Source organism: Haliotis rufescens, unplaced genomic scaffold (genome assembly GCF_023055435.1).
Source record: "Haliotis rufescens isolate VD_foot unplaced genomic scaffold, xgHalRufe1.0.p SCAF_7, whole genome shotgun sequence".
Lineage (NCBI taxonomy): Eukaryota > Metazoa > Mollusca > Gastropoda > Lepetellida > Haliotidae > Haliotis > Haliotis rufescens.
Window position 1 is genome coordinate 10,024,100 of NW_025964361.1, and position 26,015 is coordinate 10,050,114.

Genomic DNA, 26,015 nt, shown 5'->3' on the forward strand with positions numbered 1-26,015 from the left:
TCATTGTCTACTTTAGGAGAAAATACATTAATATTTATGTATTTCAGTTCATTGTCGACTTTAGGAGGAATTATTTGCGAGAATAATTACTGTCAATTTCACTGTCTTGTAGTGTCTGCAGTGTGTACTGTATCAAAGACCGGGTGTCTGACCGTATCAAATGAAATCTTACCAATATGGACTTTTTTAATTAATTAGAAATGACAGTTCATTATACAACGATTTTTGCTCTAAGTTCACCCTTTTGTTAAAATTAGCAACAATTAAGTCATTTATTTTTTGTAGAAGATGGCATGTTTGCCATGTGCAGCAGCCAGAAAATGTTTAAGAGAAACCTGAAGTTGAAAAGATTGTTGACTTTCACAATGTTTATGAGTTACATTTGAATAATTAAGTCAGTTTTCAATAAACATGGACAAATCTGGAAGCAAACATATCATAGCATATTCTAATTAAATCTCCAACTTGCTGTTTGGCCACTAGAAATAGTTCAAAATTTGTAATTCATGCACGTTGGCCATTCTTGCAAGAGGGTATACGTTCATGAAAACCAGTGATGTCTTATCTAAAGTCTTGGCAAATCTCATCTAAAATATGATCGTTTGTGATCTGAAATGTGTATATTCTTATGGAGAAAGAGTTGTATGTGTATTCATTTAGGTTTGGTTTTGTCATTCCAAAATCGAAATTTGCTTGCATTTTGAAACTTTAGAAGTGATTGCATTTTTTCCTCTTGATTTCTGCACGGATGCACATACATGGACATCTTTGATTCTGCTTGGATTTAAGTGACCAAAAAACACAGCTAATGACTTGTTGTAGATCACCGAATACGACTTGACAATCAGGTATAAAAAAATGTAGTGCAAAGCTCCACGCAGTGCTATAGGAATCAATAATGCACAGAAAGAGATGGCATGCAGTGTTGCGAGTATGCAAATGGCTGTTTCGATTGACAACTTTTGACGATCGAAGAAACTATCGAGTAAGTTTTTTTGGGACATTTTTAGATACAGTAGATCGGGGTTCAGTCAAGTTCGCCCATACAGCACAAATGCCTCATTGTATTTGAAACTGTGGGCCTAGAATTATCCCTGGTAAATAATTTTATTCAAGCAATCCGTCTTTTTCGATGTTTGTAAGGTGAAAATGAGAGTGTCAATGCGGATAAAACTATTAAAAGATGTATGCTATTTTCAATCGTGTGCATTAATGTTGATGCGATATATATGACAACTATGCGAGAATATTGTGGAATCGCGGCCTAAGTCAATCCCTGACAATATGTGCGCAGTCTGTAGTGTGTCATCATACAAAAACAATTTTCTTGTATAACCATCTAAATCTTAGATTTTAGATGCAACTTTTACTAAATATATTTCAAATATCAATAATAACCATATGGTATATGGCGGATATTTTTTACGATGGACTAGTTTGATGAGGCACTGTCTGAGGCTCTCCAGGATCTGGCTATTTTGTTCATGAAAATATGTTGACATAACAGTCACACAACAACAGCTCTTGACTTTCCACAAGTCATAGTATAGATTCTATGATGTATCCATTACGTTCAGTTCAAAGCATCAGTTAATCTTTTTGAGGTTGCTGTACATAACGGTGAGTTGGTGCAAACTGCCGATTAGTTCCTACACAATTTCACCGAAATTAATGCAAACAATATTGAATGAAATCTTGAATAAAATTATTAAAATAGATTACAAATGTAATTCAAGACACTTTTATACCCAGATTGTGTAGTGACAGGATAACTTGCGCACGTCAGTGCGGACTTCACATGCAAATACCTTGTATTTTTTAAGGGGGAAAGTGTACACAAGAAAATAAGGTATTTTTGTATTGTCAGTTGATTGTGAGATAAGAAAATTTTATTTCAAGTGATTTTATTTTTTAATCGGGAGAAATCAGTCTGGCAGATCCATAATACAAAGGAAAAAAGTGCCTGATCTAAATGTACTATGTAAATGAACATCCTGGCTTACGTACTCGGGGTTCAGTTTATTTACATGTACCGTATTCGACGTAATAAGCGACCCCCTCTAATAAGCGCCCACGGCGATATTTGCTAATATAATGGCAAGTGAACAATCTCAATTAGCACCTCTTCCCATTGATCAATGTACACAAGACTTATTTATTCATGTATAATACGCACTCGTGTGTTATATGCACCCTTAATTATGGGCAATTAAATTATGGAAAAATATATCTGTTGTATATAAACAGTTCAGGCCGTCAGCATAAACCACGAAATTTATCTTTCAACTCTGTTTTTTCCACCAAAATAATATTCTAACAAGAGCCCCCTATTTCTAATTTTGTGAGCACCCTGGGTGCTTATCACGTTCAATACGGTATGTAGTTTCTGCGTACGTGGTCTGTGAGTATGATGCTGTGTATGCATTCAGTCTGTGTATCACTTGGACATGAACAAGTTGTGCTCTGCACATATATATGAGATTAAACAACTGAGTAACTGTTTCTTTGGTATGTCATTTTCCATTCAGTCCTTGTGACACAGTGAACCGGTTCATTTTCCAGGACACTGGCAGATTGTCAACCAAAATGACCTAACATTTTTGTTCAAATTTGGTCATGGTAAAATTTCGTAATGGTATCGAATATTGTCTTATTAAATATTGACAATTTCTTGTAATAATGCCATTTGTCATTAAAAACATGTAAGACAATGTCAGCTGCACTTCACAAACTATTTATTGTTTTATCTATTAATGTACTTTATTTCTGAACCAGGCGTGTGACACTGGAACACAGGATACATTGTTCACGAGGTCGTAAACTATTCACCTAATGTTTGGTTCTACCTTGAGCCTTAGAGAGTGTAAAAGTTGCACTTTATGTCACAATTTCTACCTTGGGCTCTAAAGAATGGAAAATATGCACTTAATGTAACAGTTCCACCTATAGAGATCACGATAATAATTATTATTTATTAAGCATTATTTAAGTATTGTGATAAACATAACTTTCATATTCACAAACAGTAGGATTAGTCCTTTCAAATGGTGTATGACATGAAGTCGCAAAGATGTTTTACAAAATGTTGGCTTCATCTATCAGCACAGAATCTCTGGGAACTCGGTGTGATAGCAGTAAAAGCTTCTGGTTGACTAGTTGTGTTTTGTAATTTATATATTGCAAAAGTATGTCTCCCTGCTTCAGCTAAAATGTTTGGGCCTACAGTTTTTTCCACTGGGCCTACAGTTTTTTCCACTAGGCCTACAGTTTTTTCCACTGGGCCTACAGTTTTACTACTGGGCCTACAGTTTTTCCACTGGGCCTACAGTTTTTTCACTGGGCCTACAGTTTTTCCACTGGGCCTACAGTTTTTTTCCACTGGGCCTACAGTTTTTCCACTGGGCCTACAGTTTTTTCCACTGGGCCTACAGTTTTTCCACTGGGCCTACAGTTTTTCCACTGGGCCTACAGTGTTTTAGATGTGCTGGCCCTTGAGGCCCTCCGACACTGCCCTGGATCAATTCCCATGGTTCTCAAATCTCAAATTACACTATAACATGACCAGTAAAGACCTATAGTCTTTAATGCTTATTTTTATGTTATTGGATTGAATGCATTTTTTTTTAAATTACAAGGTCAAACTATCTCAGATTTTAAGAAAATAAGAACTTCCTAAAATAATCTAAATTTTAACAAAATTTCTCACTTGCCCGACAAGGATGCTTAGTTTGGAGTCTGATAAAAATGCCTGTAATAACAGGAACTGTAAACAGATGTCATCGTACCTCTTCCTCTACAACGCTGAGGTCCATGCTCATGTGCCGGGTCAGCATGGGTTTGGCGGGGCTCTCACACTCAGACTTGCCCAGCTTTGACAGATCAGGCTCCGATGCCGTCCGCATCAACTAAACAAACATATTCCATAAAGATCACTGGCTCATGTGATCATCATCATCATCATCATCATCATCACAAACATCATCATCATCATCATACAAACCTACATATCATAGCAGTGTAAGAGAGAAAGAGCGTTATGTTTACTTTCAGCCTCTTTGAAAAATATATGTGTATTTCACAGTGTGTCATGGGAAGAAAGCCTGAAGTGATGCTGGGTGCCATTGTTCAAAACAACCTTAACTACGACTTGTAAGTCATATTAAGGTACAGGAGTTACAATTAGCTTAGCACTAAGGCCACTTAGTACAATGGCGCCCAGGTCTACGCCATATACCACATGGGTGAAACCCATGAGCTGGGCATGGTGAGGTGGTGAGGTGAAATGGGGTTTAACATCGCGTCCAAGATTATTGCACTTATATAGCGACGTGCATGCACATGTATGTGTGTGTGTGTGGCTGCTTGTACTAGTCCGGACTGATGCCGATTTATAGTGCTAGCACACTGAGATACCATGCCACAGTTTAACATGAATACCCCACTCAGACACAGTATACTGACTCCGAGCCGACCAGTCCTTGTTTTAGCCCCTTAATGCTGAGCGCCAGACAGGGTAACAACAAGTACCATCTTTTAACGTCTTTTGGTATGACGCGACTGGGGATCAAACCCCGGATCTTCCGCTCTCCAGGCGGACGCTCTACCATTAGACCACGGAGGTGGTAGCTGGGTATGGTACTGACAAACCAAGAATCAGGACAAATCTGGGATTCGAACCAACAATCATAGATTCTGGCACACGTAATGGAAGCAACTCTGCACAATGAATTGTGGCTTAGACAACTGGGACGCCTATGCCCCCGAATATCCCAGGACATGCTGCAACAATGAAATACATTCAGTCATCTTGCTGGGGAGTCCATACAGTGGTTACTAACCTGAAGAATAGGAATGCCTGTTCTCCACAATATGGACATGTAGTAAATATGATGTAATGCATGTGTACCCTATCTTAACTAGATAAATTTAACCTACACACCCCAATATCTCGGAGGTCAAACTGGCCTGTTGTTATTCCCTTGGTAACCAGCTTGTTCCCATCACCACTGAAATACAAGTCACACAAGATAAATACAAAATATATTACAGATCCAAACACGGGATGAAGTAGAGTAAACAGGTAACCTCAGCTTTAACGGATCGCAAGCACGGATATTTATCTACTGTTTCTATGGATTATCTCACAAGAGTGGAGCCAGACTCATAGTTAAACTGTCTTCCATATAGGTTGAGGAGATTAACACTGCCAAGAAGCTGTGCAGCACAAGTACCACTGACCTCCAAACTGCAGAGCTCGACACTTCCCAAGAGCTCATCACTGCCTCCCTGCTGAAGGTTTAACACTCTCTACCAGTTGCAGAGCTCAACACTGCCTCCCTGCTGAAGGTTCAACACTCTCTACCAGTTCCAGAGTTCAACACTGCCTCCCTTCTAAAAGGTTCTACACCCCTACCAGTTGCAGAGTTCAACACTGCCTCCCTTCTAAAAGGTTCTACACCCCTACCAGTTGCAGAGCTCAACACTGCCTCCCTTCTGAAAGGTTCTACACTGCCTCCCTTCTGAAAGGTTCAACACTGCCTCCCTTCTGAAAGGTTCAACACTGCCTCCCTTCTAAAAGGTTCTACACCCCTACCAGTTGCAGAGCTCAACACTGCCTCCCTTCTGAAAGGTTCAACACTGCCTCCCTTCTGAAAGGTTCAACACTGCCTCCCTTCTGAAAGGCTCAACACTGCCTCCCTTCTGAAAGGTTCAACACTGCCTCCCTTCTGAAAGGTTCAACACTGCCTCCCTTCTGAAAGGTTCTACACCCCTACCAGTTGCAGAGCTCAACACTGCCTCCCTTCTGAAAGGTTCAACACTGCCTCCCTTCTGAAAGGTTCAACACTGCCTCCCTTCTGAAAGGCTCAACACTGCCTCCCTTCTGAAAGGTTCAACACTGCCTCCCTTCTAAAAGGTTCTACACCCCTACCAGTTGCAGAACTCAACACTGCCTCCCTTCTGAAAGGTTCAACACTGCCTCCCTTCTGAAAGGTTCAACACTGCCTCCCTTCTGAAAGGTTCTACACCCCTACCAGTTCCAGAGCTCAACACTGCCTCCCTTCTGAAAGGTTCAACACTGCCTCCCTTCTGAAAGGTTCAACACTGCCTCCCTTCTAAAAGGTTCTACACCCCTACCAGTTGCAGAGCTCAACACTGCCTCCCTTCTGAAAGGTTCAACACTGCCTCCCTTCTGAAAGGTTCAACACTGCCTCCCTTCTGAAAGGTTCAACACTGCCTCCCTTCTGAAAGGTTCAACACCTCTACCAGTTGCAGAGCTCAACACTGCCTCCCTTCTGAAAGGTTCAACACTGCCTCCCTTCTGAAAGGTTCAACACTGCCTCCCTTCTAAAAGGTTCTACACCCCTACCAGTTGCAGAGCTCAGCACTGCCTCCCTTCTGAAAGGTTCAACACTGCCTCCCTTCTGAAAGGTTCAACACTGCCTCCCTTCTAAAAGGTTCTACACCCCTACCAGTTGCAGAGCTCAACACTGCCTCCCTTCTGAAAGGTTCAACACTGCCTCCCTTCTGAAAGGTTCAACACTGCCTCCCTTCTGAAAGGTTCAACACTGCCTCCCTTCTAAAAGGTTCTACACCCCTACCAGTTGCAGAGCTCAACACTGCCTCCCTTCTGAAAGGTTCAACACTGCCTCCCTTCTGAAAGGTTCAACACTGCCTCCCTTCTGAAAGGTTCTACACCCCTACCAGTTCCAGAGCTCAACACTGCCTCCCTTCTGAAAGGTTCAACACTGCCTCCCTTCTGAAAGGTTCAACACTGCCTCCCTTCTGAAAGGTTCAACACTGCCTCCCTTCTAAAAGGTTCTACACCCCTACCAGTTGCAGAGCTCAACACTGCCTCCCTTCTGAAAGGTTCAACACTGCCTCCCTTCTGAAAGGTTCAACACTGCCTCCCTTCTGAAAGGTTCTACACCCCTACCAGTTCCAGAGCTCAACACTGCCTCCCTTCTGAAAGGTTCAACACTGCCTCCCTTCTGAAAGGTTCAACACCTCTACCAGTTGCAGAGCTCAACACTGCCTCCCTTCTGAAAGGTTCAACACTGCCTCCCTTCTGAAAGGTTCAACACTGCCTCCCTTCTGAAAGGTTCTACACCCCTACCAGTTCCAGAGCTCAACACTGCCTCCCTTCTGAAAGGTTCAACACTGCCTCCCTTCTGAAAGGTTCAACACCTCTACCAGTTCCAGAGCTCAACACTGCCTCCCTTCTGAAAGGTTCAACACTGCCTCCCTTCTGAAAGGTTCAACACTGCCTCCCTTCTGAAAGGTTCTACACCCCTACCAGTTGCAGAGCTCAACACTGCCTCCCTTCTGAAAGGTTCAACACTGCCTCCCTTCTGAAAGGTTCTACACCCCTACCAGTTGCAGAGCTCAACACTGCCTCCCTTCTGAAAGGTTCAACACTGCCTCCCTTCTGAAAGGTTCAACACCCCTACCAGTTGCAGAGCTCAACACTGCCTCCCTTCTGAAAGGTTCAACACTGCCTCCCTTCTGAAAGGTTCAACACTGCCTCCCTTCTGAAAGGTTCTACACCCCTACCAGTTGCAGAGCTCAACACTGCCTCCCTTCTGAAAGGTTCAACACTGCCTCCCTTCTGAAAGGTTCTACACCCCTACCAGTTGCAGAGCTCAACACTGCCTCCCTTCTGAAAGGTTCAACACTGCCTCCCTTCTGAAAGGTTCAACACCTCTACCAGTTGCAGAACTCAACACTGCCTTATACAGATTCCCAGCTGCAGAGCTCAACACAGCCTCCCTGCTGAAGGTTCAACACTCTCAACAAGTGCAGAGCTCAACACTGCCTTAGTGCTAAACACTGCCTACCACTTGAAGTCAACAGTACCTAGCAACACAGACGTCTACTGGCAGAGATCACAGTAGCATGACATCATCGAACATGCTCTCTAGAACACTTCAACACAACACAACCACATCTATGCAATACCTATCCTGAGTATCAACCTCACCTTCCATCCATGCTCTTGACAAGCACCTGCTTCTTCTCCTCCTCCTCCTCCTCTTCCTCCAGCTCCACCTTGTCAAACAGGCTGCCTGCCCCCTGACTCCGCACAACGTCAGGGCCAGTCACTGGTGGGAGAAATATCTCCATCACAAAAACATCCAATACCATCTTCCTAATCCACTGAATAGTGAGTGAGTTGGGTTTTACGCCGCTTTTAACACTATTCCAGTTATATCACAGCGTGTCAGCTTAATGTGGGAGGAAAGCCTGAAGTGATGCAGGTCTCAGACGTTTACCACTTCGGTGAAACCCACGAGCACGGGTATGGTGCTGACAAACCTAGCAACATAATCGAGGCGAACCGGGATTTGAACCCACAATCATAGGTTTCTGGCATGCCCAAGGGATGCAACTCTGCACAGCGAATTGCGGCGCCTTAGACGACTGGGCCACCCGTGCCCCCTAATACACTGAATAAGATTAACCATTAAAATTATACTGACATACACTATCACTCCTGGATATATCACTTGTACAGAAGAGGCCAATGTGCTTATTTTCCATAACAACAAAAAAAGGTGCAAACATTTACAAGCATCACGTAAATAACAATAATGAGTGAAGAAGCTAAAAAGTTTCTAGCGAGCAATAGCAGGTGAATTCAGACAACAAACCACACAAACCCTCATAGAAAATGTGTTATAATGAAAGAAGAACATAAATAATAATAACTGAAAGATGCCAAGGTTAGTCAATATTAAGTTTTGCATATTTTTATTTTGAACAAACTATTTGGTGCCAGTAAGACCTCACTAGTAATGTTACTGATCAGAGTAATCCGGAACCCTGTCAAGAATGTGAATGAGTGAGTATATATTGTTTATCCTGATGTCAGCAATATTCCAACAATGAATAACAGGCAAACCAGTGATCAATAATATGAGCATCACTCCATGCCATGGGTTACAATAATGACAAGCAGTGGGGTCACACATTGTGGCCAACCGCTTCTCAATTCCGTCGACTCTTGTGAAAAGCCAGTGGTACAGTTGACCTATTCTGTCCTGGAAACTACTTTGAGTTTTTGCAGGCTAAATACCTTGTCATATGTGCACAGGTTATTGGGATATAAATCAGACATCAAGATACTTGCAGGTAGACAAGTAAAATAAATATTACTTTTCGATTGTTTCAGTTCTCAAATAACTTTAATTAGCCCATGTGTTAGTCATCTAGTTCTAATCAATGGAAAAAGTAAGTAAGCACACAGACATCATTGCAAAAGACTGGTGAAGGACATTGTGAAGCCTGATGAAGGACATTGTGAATAGTAATGGTACTAACTTTATGTAGGACATTGTGAAGCCTGGTCAAGGCCATTGTGAAGCCTGTTGAAGGACATTGTGAATAGTACTGGAACTGACTTTATGTAGGACATTGTGAAGCCTGGTCAAGGCCATTGTGAAGCCTGTTGAAGGACATTGTGAATAGTACTGGAACTGACTTTATGTAGGACATTGTGAAGCCTGTTGAAGGACATTGTGAATAGTACTGGAACTGACTTTATGTAGGACATTGTGAAGCCTGTTGAAGGACATTGTGAATAGTACTGGAACTGACTTTATGTAGGACATTGTGAAGTCTGGTGAAGGACATTGTGAATAGAATTGGTACTGACTTTATGTAGGACATTGTGAAGCCTGTTGAAGGACATTGTGAATAGTACTGGAACTGACTTTATGTAGGACATTGTGAAGTCTGGTGAAGGACATTGTGAATAGAATTGGTACTGACTTTATGTAGGACATTGTGAAGCCTGTTGAAGGACATTGTGAATAGTACTGGAACTGACTTTATGTAGGACATTGTGAATAGTACTGGAACTGACTTTATGAAGGACATTGTGAATAGTACTGGAACTGACTTTATGTAGGACATTGTGAATAGTACTGGAACTGACTTTATGAAGGACATTGTGAATAGTATTGGAACTGACTTTATGTAGGACATTGTGAAGCCTGTTGAAGGACATTGTGAATAGTACTGGAACTGACTTTATGAAGGACATTGTGAATAGTACTGGAACTGACTTTATGTAGGACATTGTGAAGCCTGTTGAAGGACATTGTGAATAGTACTGGAACTGACTTTATGTAGGACATTGTGAAGTCTGGTGAAGGACATTGTGAATAGAATTGGTACTGACTTTATGTAGGACATTGTGAAGCCTGTTGAAGGACATTGTGAATAGTACTGGAACTGACTTTATGTAGGACATTGTGAAGTCTGGTGAAGGACATTGTGAATAGAATTGGTACTGACTTTATGTAGGACATTGTGAAGCCTGTTGAAGGACATTGTGAATAGTACTGGAACTGACTTTATGTAGGACATTGTGAATAGTACTGGAACTGACTTTATGAAGGACATTGTGAATAGTACTGGAACTGACTTTATGTAGGACATTGTGAATAGTACTGGAACTGACTTTATGAAGGACATTGTGAATAGTATTGGAACTGACTTTATGTAGGACATTGTGAAGCCTGTTGAAGGACATTGTGAATAGTACTGGAACTGACTTTATGAAGGACATTGTGAATAGTACTGGAACTGACTTTATGTAGGACATTGTGAAGTCTGGTGAAGGACATTGTGAATAGTACTGGAACTGACTTTATGAAGGACATTGTGAATAGTACTGGGACTGACTTTATATAGGACATTGTGAAGTCTGTTGAAGGACATTGTGAATAGTAATGGTACTGACTTTATGTAGGACATTGTGAAGTCTGGTGAAGGACATTGTGAATAGTAATGGTACTGACTTTATATAGGACATTGTGAAGTCTGTTGAAGGACATTGTGTATAGTAATGGTACTGACTTTATGTAGGACATTGTGAAGTCTGGTGAAGGACATTGTGAATAGTAATGGTACTGACTTTATATAGGACATTGTGAAGCCTGTTGAAGGACATTGTGAATAGTACTGGAACTGACTTTATGTAGGACATTGTGAATAGTACTGGAACTGACTTTATGAAGGACATTGTGAATAGTACTGGAACTGACTTTATGTAGGACATTGTGAATAGTACTGGAACTGACTTTATGAAGGACATTGTGAATAGTACTGGAACTGACTTTATGTAGGACATTGTGAATAGTACTGGAACTGACTTTATGAAGGACATTGTGAATAGTACTGGAACTGACTTTATGTAGGACATTGTGAAGCCTGTTGAAGGACATTGTGAATAGTACTGGAACTGACTTTATGTAGGACATTGTGAAGTCTGGTGAAGGACATTGTGAATAGAATTGGTACTGACTTTATGTAGGACATTGTGAAGCCTGTTGAAGGACATTGTGAATAGTACTGGAACTGACTTTATGTAGGACATTGTGAAGTCTGATGAAATTGTGAATAGTAATGGTACTGACTTTATGTAGGACATTGTGAAGCCTGGTGAGGGACATTGTGAATAGTAATGGTACTGACTTTATGTAGGACATTGTGAAGTCTGGTGAAGGACATGAATAGCCATGCTATTGGACACAATGACGGAGAGCCTTAGGTGTTAGTGTTGTTAAATTAATCAATCAAAATAACAGTAACTATGTTACTTTTTTTTGTTAGTTGTAGCTGTTAGTACCAAGATTATCAAACAATATCAAGCAAGTGTAACCAGGGTTATGTCGTGAGTGTCAATACAGTATCATGCAGCATTCGCCACACATGCAGACAATGCTGACCAAATAGTTCCTCGGGCAGATCTGGTTTAGGAAGAAGCCTAGGTTTAGGAAAGACATCAGCAGCTTTGTGAGCAATACCAGATTTCTCTTCCACTGTGACATCCTGGAGTCCCTCCACCTTCTCCTTAACCTCCTCCATCTCCTCTTCAACCTCCTCCACCTCCAGACTCTCCACATCAGTAACCTTCACCTTATCATCACTAACACTGGGCTTGATATCAGCTTGTTTCACATCCTCCGATTGGCTAGTACTCTCTTCCTCTTTCTCATCAATGACCTCTGCAATTTCATTGGTTGAAGGTTTTTCTTCTTGACCAATTATATCTGATTCCTCGCTGGGCTGTGTGGCTGAAGGATGTGCAATGTGTGAGAGTGCATCATCTAGTAATTCTAATCACACATAGAAGAAGGGTAGAGGTCACATAGGAATACTTGTGCATAATAACTACCAGGGATTTACAGGACACAAAATCCTGGGTCCTACACAAACAAAAATCGAAAATGGAGGCAAAAAAATACAGAGTGCATCCACTGGGATGTAGAAAATGTGAATACATGCTCAGCAATGAATGTCATTTCATATTTGCTACCACTTGAATAATTAATTTCTGTATGTCAGAGCTGTAGATAGGCTGTATATTTGCACAATCCTGGTTAATACACGCAAAAACATAAACTTGACAATTATATGGCTCAAGTCACTATCAGATTGATAAGTAATGAATTGTTTCTCATCTCTATGAGACCAGTGAAGATCCGGGGTAAATAGGTCTTCATGTCATCGATCCCAATTGCGTTGATTGATACTCATGAAATCAATCACTGGATTGTCTGGTCCAGACTTGATTATTTACAGACCGCCGTCATATAGCTGGAATATTGCTGAGAGCGGCGTTAAACAACAAACCAACCAACCAATCATCTAAATGAAATATGAACTAATTTACGTGATAATTATCCGTGATTATGAAATGGGTGGAAAATTACCTGTGATCTGTGATAAGGTGGTTTGAATTACCTGTGAACAGTTATTGGCATTCCCTACATATTACAACTGTTAGATGAAACGATTGTGTATCAGCTTTCTTCCACCACTTCTTTTACCAACAGTTACATTTAGTAAACCATATGTATACTACTATTAATTTGGTTTTGAATGATTAACAGGGAATGTTGTGAAACAGGTTCTCAAGGATAAATTACCCAAATGTAAAAAAACATGTGGAATTTTTTTTTTGAATACCCACTAAATATTGTGAATAACCAATAAAATCAAACCCATGGATAAAATACCCAAATGACCCAAACCTGATCTGAATCGTTCCACTGCGACCCAGTGGGAGCACTCTATATTTCTTTTACTTCCATTTTCAAATATTAAGTGTATAGGAAACAGGAATTCATGTCCGGTAAATCCCTGGTAAATGTAATGCACTAGAACTCGTGAACTTGCAATTTCAGTTGAGGAATTCCGTATCTATTTCTTACTACAGCTTCTGAACATGTGAAATTTAATGTCACTTTTTGTAGATGCCCCCGTATTGTTGGGGGTGAAGAGTGTTACTCAAAGCATGGTAAAAACAAGATTTGCAAATATTTTTTTGGGGGGGAATGTTTGAATACATCCTTAAGTACAAACAAAAACAAGTATATGATCTTATATGTGAAATAAGAAAAGGAATTAAGTTGGGAATTCTCAATTAACATTGTCATATTCAAAATAAATTATTTGACATTTCCCTGGGACCCCAACTTGTAACCTGGGACTCGTACTCGTACATGACTAAAGGCTGTGAGTCCCTTCCACCCCAAAATAACTACAGTATTCGACCTAATAAGCGCTCTCAAAATTAGAAATAGGGGGCTCTTATTAGAATACAATTTTGGAGAGAAAAATTATACACGACAGATATATTTTCCAGAATTTTATTGCCCATAATTAAGGGTGCATATAACACACGAGTGCGTATTATACACGAATAAATAAGTCTTGTGTACATTGATCAATCGGAAAGGGGTGCTAATTGGGATTGTTCACTAGCCAATATTTTAGCCGTGGGCGCTTATTAGAGCGGGGCGCTTATAACGTTGAATACGGTAACCCCCATAAATCCCTGATTTTTAGTATATATGAAAGAAACTCTGTAGACTTTATGCAGAGTCAAAGTATTGGTATTCACATTGCTCCCCCTAGTTGTTTTTGATTAACATTTTCTTCATTGTCATAAAGCATATTCATACCATCACCAAACACTAGTGTTAATGCAGAAGACAGTTCAAAGGAACTGATACACAGCAGCATACATATTTTTCATCAAGTATTCTGATAATGCAGGCATCAAGGTATTACCATGTGAATGCAAAAGAATTTGATATGACTAGAATGCTAAAACATGCATGCATTGAGTAAATAAACTGAACCGAAAAATATAACACAGCGATAAGGCCGTAATATACAGGGATCTCTATTGCGATATATTGGGAGTTTAAGTGTCTGACAGTGTCTGACAGTGATTGACAAATATCACTCAGAGTGGTCAGTTAACACCATTTTGTAGTCATGGATACAGGGGAGATAACAATGTGAGAGAAAAATCACTTTCACATTTCTGCTGTTTTGTCAATAAATTTTGAGGGGAAACATTGTTTGTGAATGAATTTCTGTGTAGATTTTAAGTTAAATGATACAAATAATAATGAAACTTGTTATATATTTTTTACCCAATATACAGGAAAACAGAAATTACGCAATATGTAAGGAAGAGAATTTATGGATGTTAACTTCTTTATTATGAGGAACGCAACGTTTCGGAGTATATGCTTACTCCTTCATCAAATGAATGAATGACATGAGGCAGAGAGCTTCATAACAAAGAAGTTGACATCCATAAATTCTCTTCTTTATGTGTATCACTTCAAAATGCTTTTCAAAGATTTTATGCAATATGTATCGTTTCAAAAGCACATTGCAGCATAATCTTCTTTGGTCTCTTATAATTTAAAAAATAAGACATATATTTCACATCCATCACATTCAGTTGGCTGGAGTGTTCGACAGTAAGCAGAAAAGTCATGGGATCCTTGTCATAAACCTAAAGTTAAAAGATAAAGATTTAGGAGGTCCTTAGATTCAAATACCTTGAATCTACATCAGAACCCCCATATTTCAAACAGGGTACACTAGGGCTGCAACGAATACACTATGAGACGAATACGATTCTTATCACGAATATAGGGTAACGAATACGAATAGCAATTCACAAATACAATAACAAGTCAGCAGTTGATGTATTATTTGTTACATTCAGTGAAACAATAACAACATAAATTATTTGACATGGTTTGTTAATTATTATATTATACATTTATATACTGCACTTATCCAGGTACTTGCACAAATGTGACAATGACCAGTGACCACAATACTGTCAAATTATATATTATGAGAGTGCTGTCTTTTGAAGACATCTATGCATATAATATGTTCTTATGGATATTTTTAGGTACAGGGTATGTAAATGCACATGACTGCATATATAATACTGTCTTGTACCCAAAATGTGGATGCCTCATACACAAATCAATTTGACTGCCTATTCACCTCATCAACAGTGATCAAATATGCTGCCTTCACTATCTAAACTGGATTTTAATCAAAGCTATAACATATTGCTATTTGTTTGAACACTGATTCTGACGACAAGGCTATGAGAGGCTGCACAATCTCTTAGGCCTTAGACATAAACCCTCTCATAATAAAAGAAAATTGATGAAACAACAACAAAAGATACTCTTAGAGCTACCAAATGATAAGAAAACACTTTTCCACTAATGCCAACATGTAGATCTGCTGATCACAAATTCAATTTCAAAACTACAACATCCTATGTATCTGAAGATCTCCAAACACACTTTCATAATGACAGCTGACGTGAAGATCTGCAGATCTTAAAAGACACTTTCATAACCACACCACCATGTAGACCTGCAGATCTACAAATACAGTTTCATAACCACACCACCATGTACATCTGCAGATCTACAAATACAGTTTCATAACAACAGCCATCTTATAGATTTGCAGATCTCAAAACACTCTTTCATAACAACAGCCTTCATGTAGATCTGCAGATCGCAAAACACACTTTCATGACAACAGCCTTCATGTAGATCTGCAGATCGCAAAACACACTTTCATAACAACAGCCTTCATGTACATCTGCAGATCTCAAAACACACTTTCATAACAACAGCCTTCATATAGATCTGCAGATCTCAAAACACTCTTTCATAACAACAGCCTTCATGTAGATCTGCAGACCTCAAAACACACTTTCATAACAACAGCCTTCATGTACATCTGCAGATCTCAAAACACACTTTCATGACAACAGCCTTCATGTAGATCTGCAGATCGCAAAACACACTTTCATGACAACAGCCTTCATGGAGATCTACAGATCTACAAACACACTTTTAAAACAACAGCCTTCATGTAGATCTGCAGATCGCAAAACACACTTTCATGACAACAGCCTTCATGTAGATCTGCAGATCTCAAAACACACTTTCATGACAACAGCCTTCATGTAGATCTGCAGATCTCAAAACACACTTTCATGACAACAGCCTTCATGTAGATCTGCAGATCTACAAACACACTTTTAAAACAACAGCCTTCATGTAGATCTGCAGATCTCAAAACACACTTTTAAAACAACAGCCTTCATGTAGATCTGCAGATCGCAAAACACACTTTCATGACAACAGCCTTCATGTACATCTGAAGATCTCCAAACACACTTTCATAACAACAGCCTTCATATAGATCTGCAGATCTCAAAACACTCTTTCATAACAACAGCCTTCAGGTAGATCTGCAGACCTCAAAACACACTTTCATAACAACAGCCTTCATGTACATCTGCAGATCTCAAAACACACTTTCATGACAACAGCCTTCATGTAGATCTGCAGATCTCAAAACACACTTTCATGACAACAGCCTTCATGTAGATCTGCAGACCTCAAAACACACTTTCATAACAACAGCCTTCATGTACATCTGCAGATCTCAAAACACACTTTCATGACAACAGCCTTCGTGTAGATCTGCAGATCGCAAAACACACTTTCATGACAACAGCCTTCATGTAGATCTACAGATCTACAAACACACTTTTAAAACAACAGCCTTCATGTAGATCTGCAGATCGCAAAACACACTTTCATGACAACAGCCTTCATGTAGATCTGCAGATCGCAAAACACACTTTCATGACAACAGCCTTCATGTAGATCTGCAGATCTCAAAACACACTTTCATAACAACAGCCTTCATGTAGATCTGCAGATCTCAAAACACACTTTCATGACAACAGCCTTCATGTAGATCTGCAGACCTCAAAACACACTTTCATAACAACAGCCTTCATGTAGATCTGCAGATCTCAAAACACACTTTCATGACAACAGCCTTCATGTAGATCTGCAGATCGCAAAACACACTTTCATGACAACAGCCTTCATGTAGATCTACAGATCTACAAACACACTTTTAAAACAACAGCCTTCATGTAGATCTGCAGATCTCAAAACACACTTTTAAAACAACAGCCTTCATGTAGATCTGCAGATCGCAAAACACACTTTCATGACAACAGCCTTCATGTAGATCTGCAGATCTCAAAACACACTTTCATGACAACAGCCTTCATGTAGATCTGCAGACCTCAAAACACACTTTCATGACAACAGCCTTCATGTAGATCTGCAGATCTCAAAACACACTTTCATGACAACAGACATCCACTTACAAGTTTTCTCAGCAGTATCAGCCTCTGCATCTTTGGCAGCTTTTGCCACTGCAGCATCATCAGCAGCTTTAATTGTTATGGTTCCTTTCTGTATGGGTGTCTTGGAGATGGTGATGGTGGCGCCCACCCCGGATGAGATTGGGGGTACTACAGGAGATGGGGAGGGTGGTGCTGGTGACTCAGAACCCTGGGAGCTGGTGCTGCCACCTATAGCAAGAGAAGAAGAGTATATGTTTCAAGTTCCATTAATCTGATTCTGTTAGTCAAAGACACAGAGCCACAAATCTCTCAATAGAGGGCCAATTAATGGATGTCCTTTCTACTGGTATATAGGCAATAGTACTTACCGGTATATAAATCTGATACATGACATTCATCCCCTATATCTCCAGGACAAACATATCTGTAGGCAAACCTACAGTAACCCCTGGATCAGTGTTTGAAACAACTTTATAACCCAACAAGACAGTCGATAAAGGGTCAGCAGTGTGATGACAAGTAACGGTATCACTCACAGTATTTTGATTCAAGTCACTTGGACACAACTTTGTCTACAAGATCAAAAGTCAGCCAGGTGACCCATAAGTGTTGCCTGCCCATCATCTAAGATACATGCCCATATTCAGGCATTATAAGTATTGAAAAATTGAAAAAACTAAGAGACAAATCACATTAGGTTAAAACAATGCAAACATAATAAAACTGAATTCATAAGAAATCTTAAAATTATCTGCCAGACGGTTGAGCATGTTGAGCAAACATTTCATGCAGCCCGACAGAAGAGTTACCAGCCACGGGCAGGCAGTTATTTCGGACACTCCCCTGGATCCATTCTTGTGCTTTTTGTGATTTCAAAGCAGTATGAAAAAGGATCCTAGGGTTAGTGTAGGTTTACCGAAATGCAAGCCCTGGAGATTAATAGCGGATGATCGCCGTTGTGTAAGTGAAGTATTGAATATCCTTGACCATAAACTATGCTACACCAGAGCACAATTCCACAAAGCGATCTTAGCGCTACGACTATAGTAAGCCAGTGTTAAAGTATGGGAGTTACAATCACCTTTAGAAGCGCTAAGATGACTTTGTGCCACAGGGCCCTGGACTGACAAGGGGCCAGGGATTTTTGTTAAGACAGCAAGATATCTCTGCTTCAAAATACATATTTTTTTAATCTCAAAGGAGGGGCAGACCATTTTTTTTCTCAACACATTACTTCAGAATGTTCAGTATGTCCAACGAAAACAAATTTCCAGTATTTTTGACATTCTCTACAGTTCTTGGGTTCATCTTCATGATCTTAGTATTCCCTGTGTATTGCACATTGACAGAGGAAGGACAGCAGCAAAACACCACAGACCTGACCGGTTACTGTTGATGGTCATAGTGGCATCACAGATCGGCATCTTCTGCAGAGCACCAACCAGTGTATCACTCGGCTTGCCCCACTGGTTCCGGGGGGTCACTGGTGGAGGGGAGGTAACTCCTGACTTTACAACCTGGTCTCCTGCAGAGGTTGCTGAATACACACAAGAAGAAACCCACTAAAGTTGATGAGCATTGTGTAACTCTGACTCTGACCATGGCACACTGCGTCCAAAGGCTTATCAAATACAGGACTCTAGGTTAATCATACTCTCAACATTCAATCATGGTTTAGTTTGTTTGTTTGTTCGTTTGTTGTTTAACATCGCACTCAGCAATATTCAAGCTATATGACGGCGGTCTGGAAATAATCGAGTCTGGACTAGAAATCCAGTGATTGACATCATGAGCATCGATGTATGCAATTGGGATACGATGATATGCATCAACCAAGTCAGCGAGCCTGACCACCTGATCTCATGAGTCGCCTATTACAACAAGCATTGTCGCCTTTTACGGCAACAAATAGTTGCTGAAGACCTCTTCTACATTCACGGGTTCATAGAAGATAAAGTGACTGATTTGGGCCTGAAATCATTTGGAACACTATAACAGGTATGTCGCAGCGTGATGTAGGTTGTGGAAGTTGCCACTTTGGTGAAACCCACAATGGTGCTGACCATCTTCCTGAGGCATGAGCGTCAACCGCCCTATTTCAGTATCTGTATGTCCAGTTTTCACCCTTGACTTTTCTTGGCGCAATCGTGGCTCTAACCCGTGTAGAATCAAGTTGTATCAAAAGGCAATGTCCAATCGGCTTGTTCTTATTTTGAATGTCTTCACAAAGATGTCGACTACCACAGAAAATTACCTGGTTGGTCAGAATCAGAATAGATTTGAGTTGTCTTGAGGGTGAAAACTAGATTTGATATAGTCTAGTGGACACTCTTGCCTCGAGAAGATCCTGGCATGAGAAAGGTATGCAACTCTGTGACTCTTTAGACCACTGATCCACTGTGCCACTTTGGGACAGATATAATATCATTACCAGTGTTCTTTACTGAATGATGAGTTTATGAAAAATAAATCATATTCCTGTCTTTAATAAATATTGTCTCAATTGGTTCAGTTAAATCACAATGTTCTGGTGAAAGGGGTGTACATTACCTTCCATTTGCGAGGCAGTTTGTTCGAGGGGTAGATGGGCCAGATCCCCTTTATCAGCTTCACCCCACTTCGACCTTGCCGTCCCTGACCCATCGTCCTCCTCCTGTATTGCAAGGTCAGGGGTCGAAGGGTTATCCCACTGACTTCGACCTTGACCCTACAAGAAAGGATGTGGAAATAAATACTGAAACTATCAATGGCCAATCATCTTTTTACAGGTTCAAATGCATATTATTTCTTTCCACATTTTATGAATAAGACTGACTTTACGAACCAACTACAAACTGAACTTGGTTACAATTCCAACACAACATCAGTCCTTGTGACTGATGAGCTTCATATTGATTGAGAAGGATGGTTCTCATCATGAACATTGTTATTATCAATGGTGAAACATCAAATACAATGTATGGCCAAAATCCTTCAACATTTCATCATCAAGAAGCCGTGATGAGAGACATCAGTTCAGGACAACAGTTGGATGCTTTTCTTTCAAGACAACAAGAAACTGTACAGGGCTCACCTTATCATTTAATCGCTTCAGTATTTCATCTTTCTTTTGCTGCTTAGCACTCCTGGAATTGATATAATGAAATAGAGTGAGTGAGTGAGTGAGTGAGTGAGTGAGTGAGTGAATAATGAGTGAATGAGTGAGTGAGAGTGAATAATGAGTGAATGAATGAGTGAGTGAGTGAATAATGAGTGAGTGAGTGAGTGAGTGAGTGAGTGAGGTTGCCGTTTTTAACAGTATTGCAGTTATATCACAGCTTGTCAGTTTAAGGTGGGAGGATAGGCCGAAGTGATGCAGGTCTCAGATGATTACCACTTTGGTGAAACCCGCGAACATTGGTATGATGCTGACAAAACCGAGAAACAGAATCGGGGCGAACTGGAATTCGAACCCACAATCATAGGTTTCTGGTGTGTCCAAATGAAATAGATAATACTTCGGGAAGTGTATGCATCAAATATATATGAAGCAACAAAACCAGATAGGTGTGTGCCCTGTGTTTGTTATTCAATGCAGCAGTCAGCAATATTCCAGCTATATCACAACCACATGTAAATAATCAAGTCTGGACAAGACAAACAAGTGATTGATATTATGAGCAACGTGCCATGTCGTGGGGTACAATCACATTCAATCCCCCAAGTCACAACGCCTGATCCACAAATTGATCCAGGATTGCATAGTCACCTCTTACAACAAGAATAGGTTAATAATGGCTAATTCAAACCCAGTATTCTGACACCTGAAACAACATGTTATCTAAGCAGCAGTTCCTCCATGGTACTACAGTGCCACTCACTTGGGTCTATCCGGGGACTTCGCCTCCTCGACTGCCCCTATTGCATGTAGAGCCCCTGTGATAGGCACTGCTGCCACTGGCTTCAAGTTCACTTTGGGTGTTGACGGCCTGGAATATGATGAATGAATATGATCAATGAATTATGTAAAGATTCCAGGTTAGAGTGAGTGTGTGAGTGAGTATGGTTTTACGCCACTTTTAGTAACATTCCAGCAATATCACGGCGGGGGACACCAGGAATGGGCTTCTCACATTGTGACCCATGTGAGGAATAGAACCCAGGCCTTCGACGTAACAAGTCAACGCTTTAACCACTAGGCTACCCCACTGCTCTTTCCAGGTCAGAACTGGGCCAGTTTGATAATCTAGTGCTTCAAGAGTTCACTTGCCACATCAGGCCATAATCTGAGATGCCCATTCTTTGTGTTTTATGACATTATGTTGTTGGATCACTGCTCTGCACCCTCACCCATTGTACCTCACCCTCACCTGTTGTACCTCACCCTTACTTGTTGTACCTCACCCTCACCTGTTGTACCACACCCTCACCTGTTGTACCACACCCTCACCTGTTGTACCTCATCACTGTACCTCACCCACTGTACCTCACCTTCACCTGTTGTACCTCACCATCACCTGTTGTACCTCACCCTCACCTGTTGTACCTCACCCACTGTACCTCACCTTCACCTGTTGTACCTCACCCACTGTACCTCACCCTCACCTGTTGTACCTCACCCACTGTACCTTACCCTCACCTGTTGTACCTCACCTGTTGTACCTCTCCCTCACTTGTACCTCACCCTCACCTGTTGTACCTCACGCACTGTACCTCACCTTCACCTGTTGTACCTCACCCACTGTACCTCACCCTCACCTGCTGTACCTCTCCCTCACCTGTTGTACCTCACCCTCACCTGTTGTACCTCACCCACTGTACCTCACCCTCACCTGCTGTACCTCTCCCTCACCTGTTGTACCTCACCCTCACCTGTTGTACCTCACCCACTGTACCTCACCCTCACCTGTTGTACCTCACCCACTGTACCTCACCCTCACCTGCTGTACCTCTCCCTCACCTGTTGTACCTCACCCACTGTACCCCACCCTCACCTGTTGTACCTCACCCACTTTACATCACCCTCACCTGTTGTACCTCACTCTCACCTGTTGTACCTCATCCACTGTACCTCACCCTCACCTGCTGTACCTCACCTGTTGTACCTCAGCCTCACCTGTTGTACCTCAACCTCACCCACAGTACCTCACCCACTGTACCTCACCCTCACCTGTTGTACCTCACCCTCACCTGTTTTACCTCTCCCTCACCTGTTGTACCTCACCCACTGTTCCTCACCCTCACCTGTTGTACCTCACCTGTTGTACCTCACCCTCACCTGTTGTACCTCACCCTCATCTGTTGTACCTCACCCACTGTACCTCACCCTCACCTGTTGTACCCCACCCTCATCTGTTATACCTCACCCATTGTACCTCACCCTCATCTGTTGTACCTCACCCTCACTTGTACCCCACCCTCACCTGTTGTACCTCACCCTCACCTGTTGTACCATACCCTCACCTGTTGTACCACACCCTCATCTGCTGTACCTCTCCCTCACCTGTTGTACCTCCCCCTCACCTGTTGTACCTCACCCTCATCTGTTGTACCTCACCCTCCTCTGTTGTACCTCACCCTCACTTGTTGTACCCCTCCCTCATTTGTTAGACCTTACCTTCATCTGTTACACCTCACCTGTTTTCTCTAGCCCTCTGCTCTTCTCTTTGTTTCATCTAACAAATGAAAAATGAAAATGTACACATTGAAGAAAACCATCTTCAATCTACCTACAAATTATGACAGCTTTATATATCCTGCCATTATGTGACTAACATTTGCACATTGCTAATAAGGTCACCTAGCCATCTGCTGAAAGACATCATTGATAACTTTGACAAGGAGGGAATATGCAAATGACCTATTCCTCAACAGCCACAGCACTACCACCAGGACCACCAGGTCCTAGGACCAGGTGGACCACTATTGTAAGTCTGTCACACTGATTATTGTCAAGGAAATGTCACTCGTTCACCTATTTGGAAGGACGTCCTGGTTTCTGTCCACAGTTACAAAGAGGTGAAGAGACTTGCATTCAGACTTTCATGTTTAAGTAATATGTTGTAATTACCACAATCTCATTAAAATCAGATCCTAGTTCTCGCTATCACTAAACAAAGATCTGAGGACATTCCATTACGGGTCACGTCAGAATGACCTTTCATCCGACCAATCAAAGCGTCGCTTACCAGATCATGAAAGTGACAGTCGGAATGTGTTTTCTAATCATGCAACCTTGAAAACGTTGACACGGGGTATTCTGAATGACAGATACGGCCCGTACGACTGATTCCGTCAAAATTATCGTCTATCTCTCGCTTCCATGGGATAAACATTTGAAGGGATGAGGCGTCGCACAGTATGTGGGAAGCACTGCTATACAATCTCAACCATATATTAGACATTCCTGAATGTTCGTTTGTTCAGTTTTCAAATTTTTTATCGAGAACTGTGTCAACATTTTTTTCAAGCGTAGTCTGAAATGGAAGTCGCCAGGTTAAAAGGAGTGCCATAAAGCTCGAGAAAGCTGCTTTCTAATTGGCTGATGTCGACTTCTTGTTAGTCATATCAGTGGTAGGTCAAAGTTCGCGAAAAGTTATTCTGACGTGACCCGTAATGGGATGTCCTCAGATCTTTGTTCAGCGGCAGCAAGAACTTAGATCTGATTTCAATGTGATTGTGACTACCAGCAATGTTGACTCAGAACCATGACAAATTTGCTAGATCAGTTCAGTCTTGCAATTACTCCTCACACTAATGAAATCAGAAATCATGTTTATGGACTGTTATTTGAGTTGCTGTCCTCCAAAAGTCTTTGAACAAGAGTCTTGTGAATTGTTGAGTGTTATGATTTTGAGACAGACAAGCCACTCACATATTCCTCTCTCTCCTTCATTCTCTTCATGATCTGCTGCTTCTCCTTGTCCAACTCTTCCTTCTTCTTCTGGGACCACTCATCAGCCTGCTTCTGTATACAACACAACACAACCTGACAACACACTCAAGTATCGCTGAATATGCAGGACTCCTGCAGCAAGTGAAATAATGGAACAGTGTTTGTTTCTTTGTTGTTTATAGTCACTCAGTAATGTCCCAGCTATATGATGACAACCAGCAAAAAATCACGTTTGAACCAGACAATCCAGTGATTGATACTGTGAACAACAACCAACACGTTAGTTTAACCAGGTCAGTGATCCTGACCAACTGATCCATCTGGTACTTCTATGATCAGCATAGATTGCTGGGGAGCTAATCTACCACAGAGCAATGAGGGGACTTACATTTGTGTCAACATATTCTCATGAAATCCCAGACCATGTCAAGGTTATTGGCATTAGAAGAACATTCGAACAAATTTGGCAAGACATATTTTTTCAATGGAAAAAATACAGTACACAACGTTTCTTCATCAATACAGTAGGTATGATCATTAAGTGGTTGATGCAGTGATAATAGATACTGATGTACTCTGATGCTGTCATGCATCTACACATGCCACTAACAAGACTAAACATGCAACAGCAGTAGTCCATGCAAGGTATGTGTGTGTGTGTGGGGGGGGGGGGGGGGTCGACCAACAGATGCTCCTTTACACTATTTTCCTGACTTTTGAAAAAGTTGTCGGAAGAATATTCTTATACATTATGCTGCACAAGCAATATTGACGTTTGTGCATTTTAATTTGTGTTCATTGGTCTCAGCACCAGCTGACGTCTCCCTCACTTGAAGCAGGCTTTTGTCTTAATTTGTTGGTTAAAAGCAGCTACAACACTGGAAATCGTCCATATGTATTCACATTCTCAAACCAACCCCTCCAACGTAGAACATACCCTCAAACCCCTCAACTATAAAACATACCCTCAAACCCCTCCACTATTAAACAAACCCTCAAACCCCTCCACTGTAGAACATACCCTCCAACCCCTCCACTATTGAACATACGCTCAAACCCCTCCACTGTATAACATACCCTCAAAACCCTCCACTGTAGAACATACCCTCAAAAACCTCAACTGTAGAACATACCCTCAAAACCCTCCACACACTCCATCGCAGTGGTGACTCAGCATAACACCCCTGCCACAGGCTAATTTGCATATCAGGTGACCGGACTTTTCTCTTGTTTGTAAACAAACGCGCTTTTTCAGAAATCAGTATAGAACGGACTAATGCAAGTATTTGGGGGCACTTTACATATTGTTAGGCATAACTATATAGATATGCTACTACAACTGCGACAGTGAGTTGCATGACAATATATATTTATGCATCAAAGTGACCGTGTCGCTAGTTCTCCGTTGGGCTTCGATGACAGCACGTGGAGCCGTACAACCAATGTAAACATAGGATAACTACGCAAAAACAAGTAGATTTTTACGTATTTGCATACTTTCTTAATGAAAGTTAACCATTCTTTGACATTTGTTTATGAAAATGTGTAGACTTGTCAAACATGAAACGGATGAAAAGCATATGCAATATCTTGAATGGACTGTGAAAGATGTGA

At 41.1% G+C, this 26,015-nt stretch overlaps 1 protein-coding gene across 4 annotated transcripts in view; it reads right to left on the reverse strand.

The window, feature by feature from the left end:
- The window catches only part of LOC124113221 (serine/threonine-protein kinase Nek1-like), a 94,295-nt gene that overhangs the window by 44,422 nt on the left and 23,858 nt on the right, over positions 1–26,015 (reverse strand). For 2 of the 4 annotated variants that reach the window (XM_046473504.2, XM_046473503.2), the window contains 11 exons: positions 24,381–24,473; positions 23,144–23,181; positions 21,388–21,495; positions 20,601–20,652; positions 20,078–20,234; positions 18,906–19,064; positions 17,549–17,755; positions 11,733–12,080; positions 7,979–8,099; positions 4,940–5,006; positions 3,786–3,905 (listed from right to left, as the gene is read on the reverse strand). In XM_046473504.2, coding sequence (XP_046329460.2) covers positions 3,786–3,905; positions 4,940–5,006; positions 7,979–8,099; positions 11,733–12,080; positions 17,549–17,755; positions 18,906–19,064; positions 20,078–20,234; positions 20,601–20,652; positions 21,388–21,495; positions 23,144–23,181; positions 24,381–24,473 — 1,470 coding nt within the window. The remainder of the gene's footprint in view (positions 1–3,785; positions 3,906–4,939; positions 5,007–7,978; positions 8,100–11,732; positions 12,081–17,548; positions 17,756–18,905; positions 19,065–20,077; positions 20,235–20,600; positions 20,653–21,387; positions 21,496–23,143; positions 23,182–24,380; positions 24,474–26,015) is intronic. The other 2 variants (XM_046473505.2, XM_046473506.2) reach the window with 2 other exon arrangements.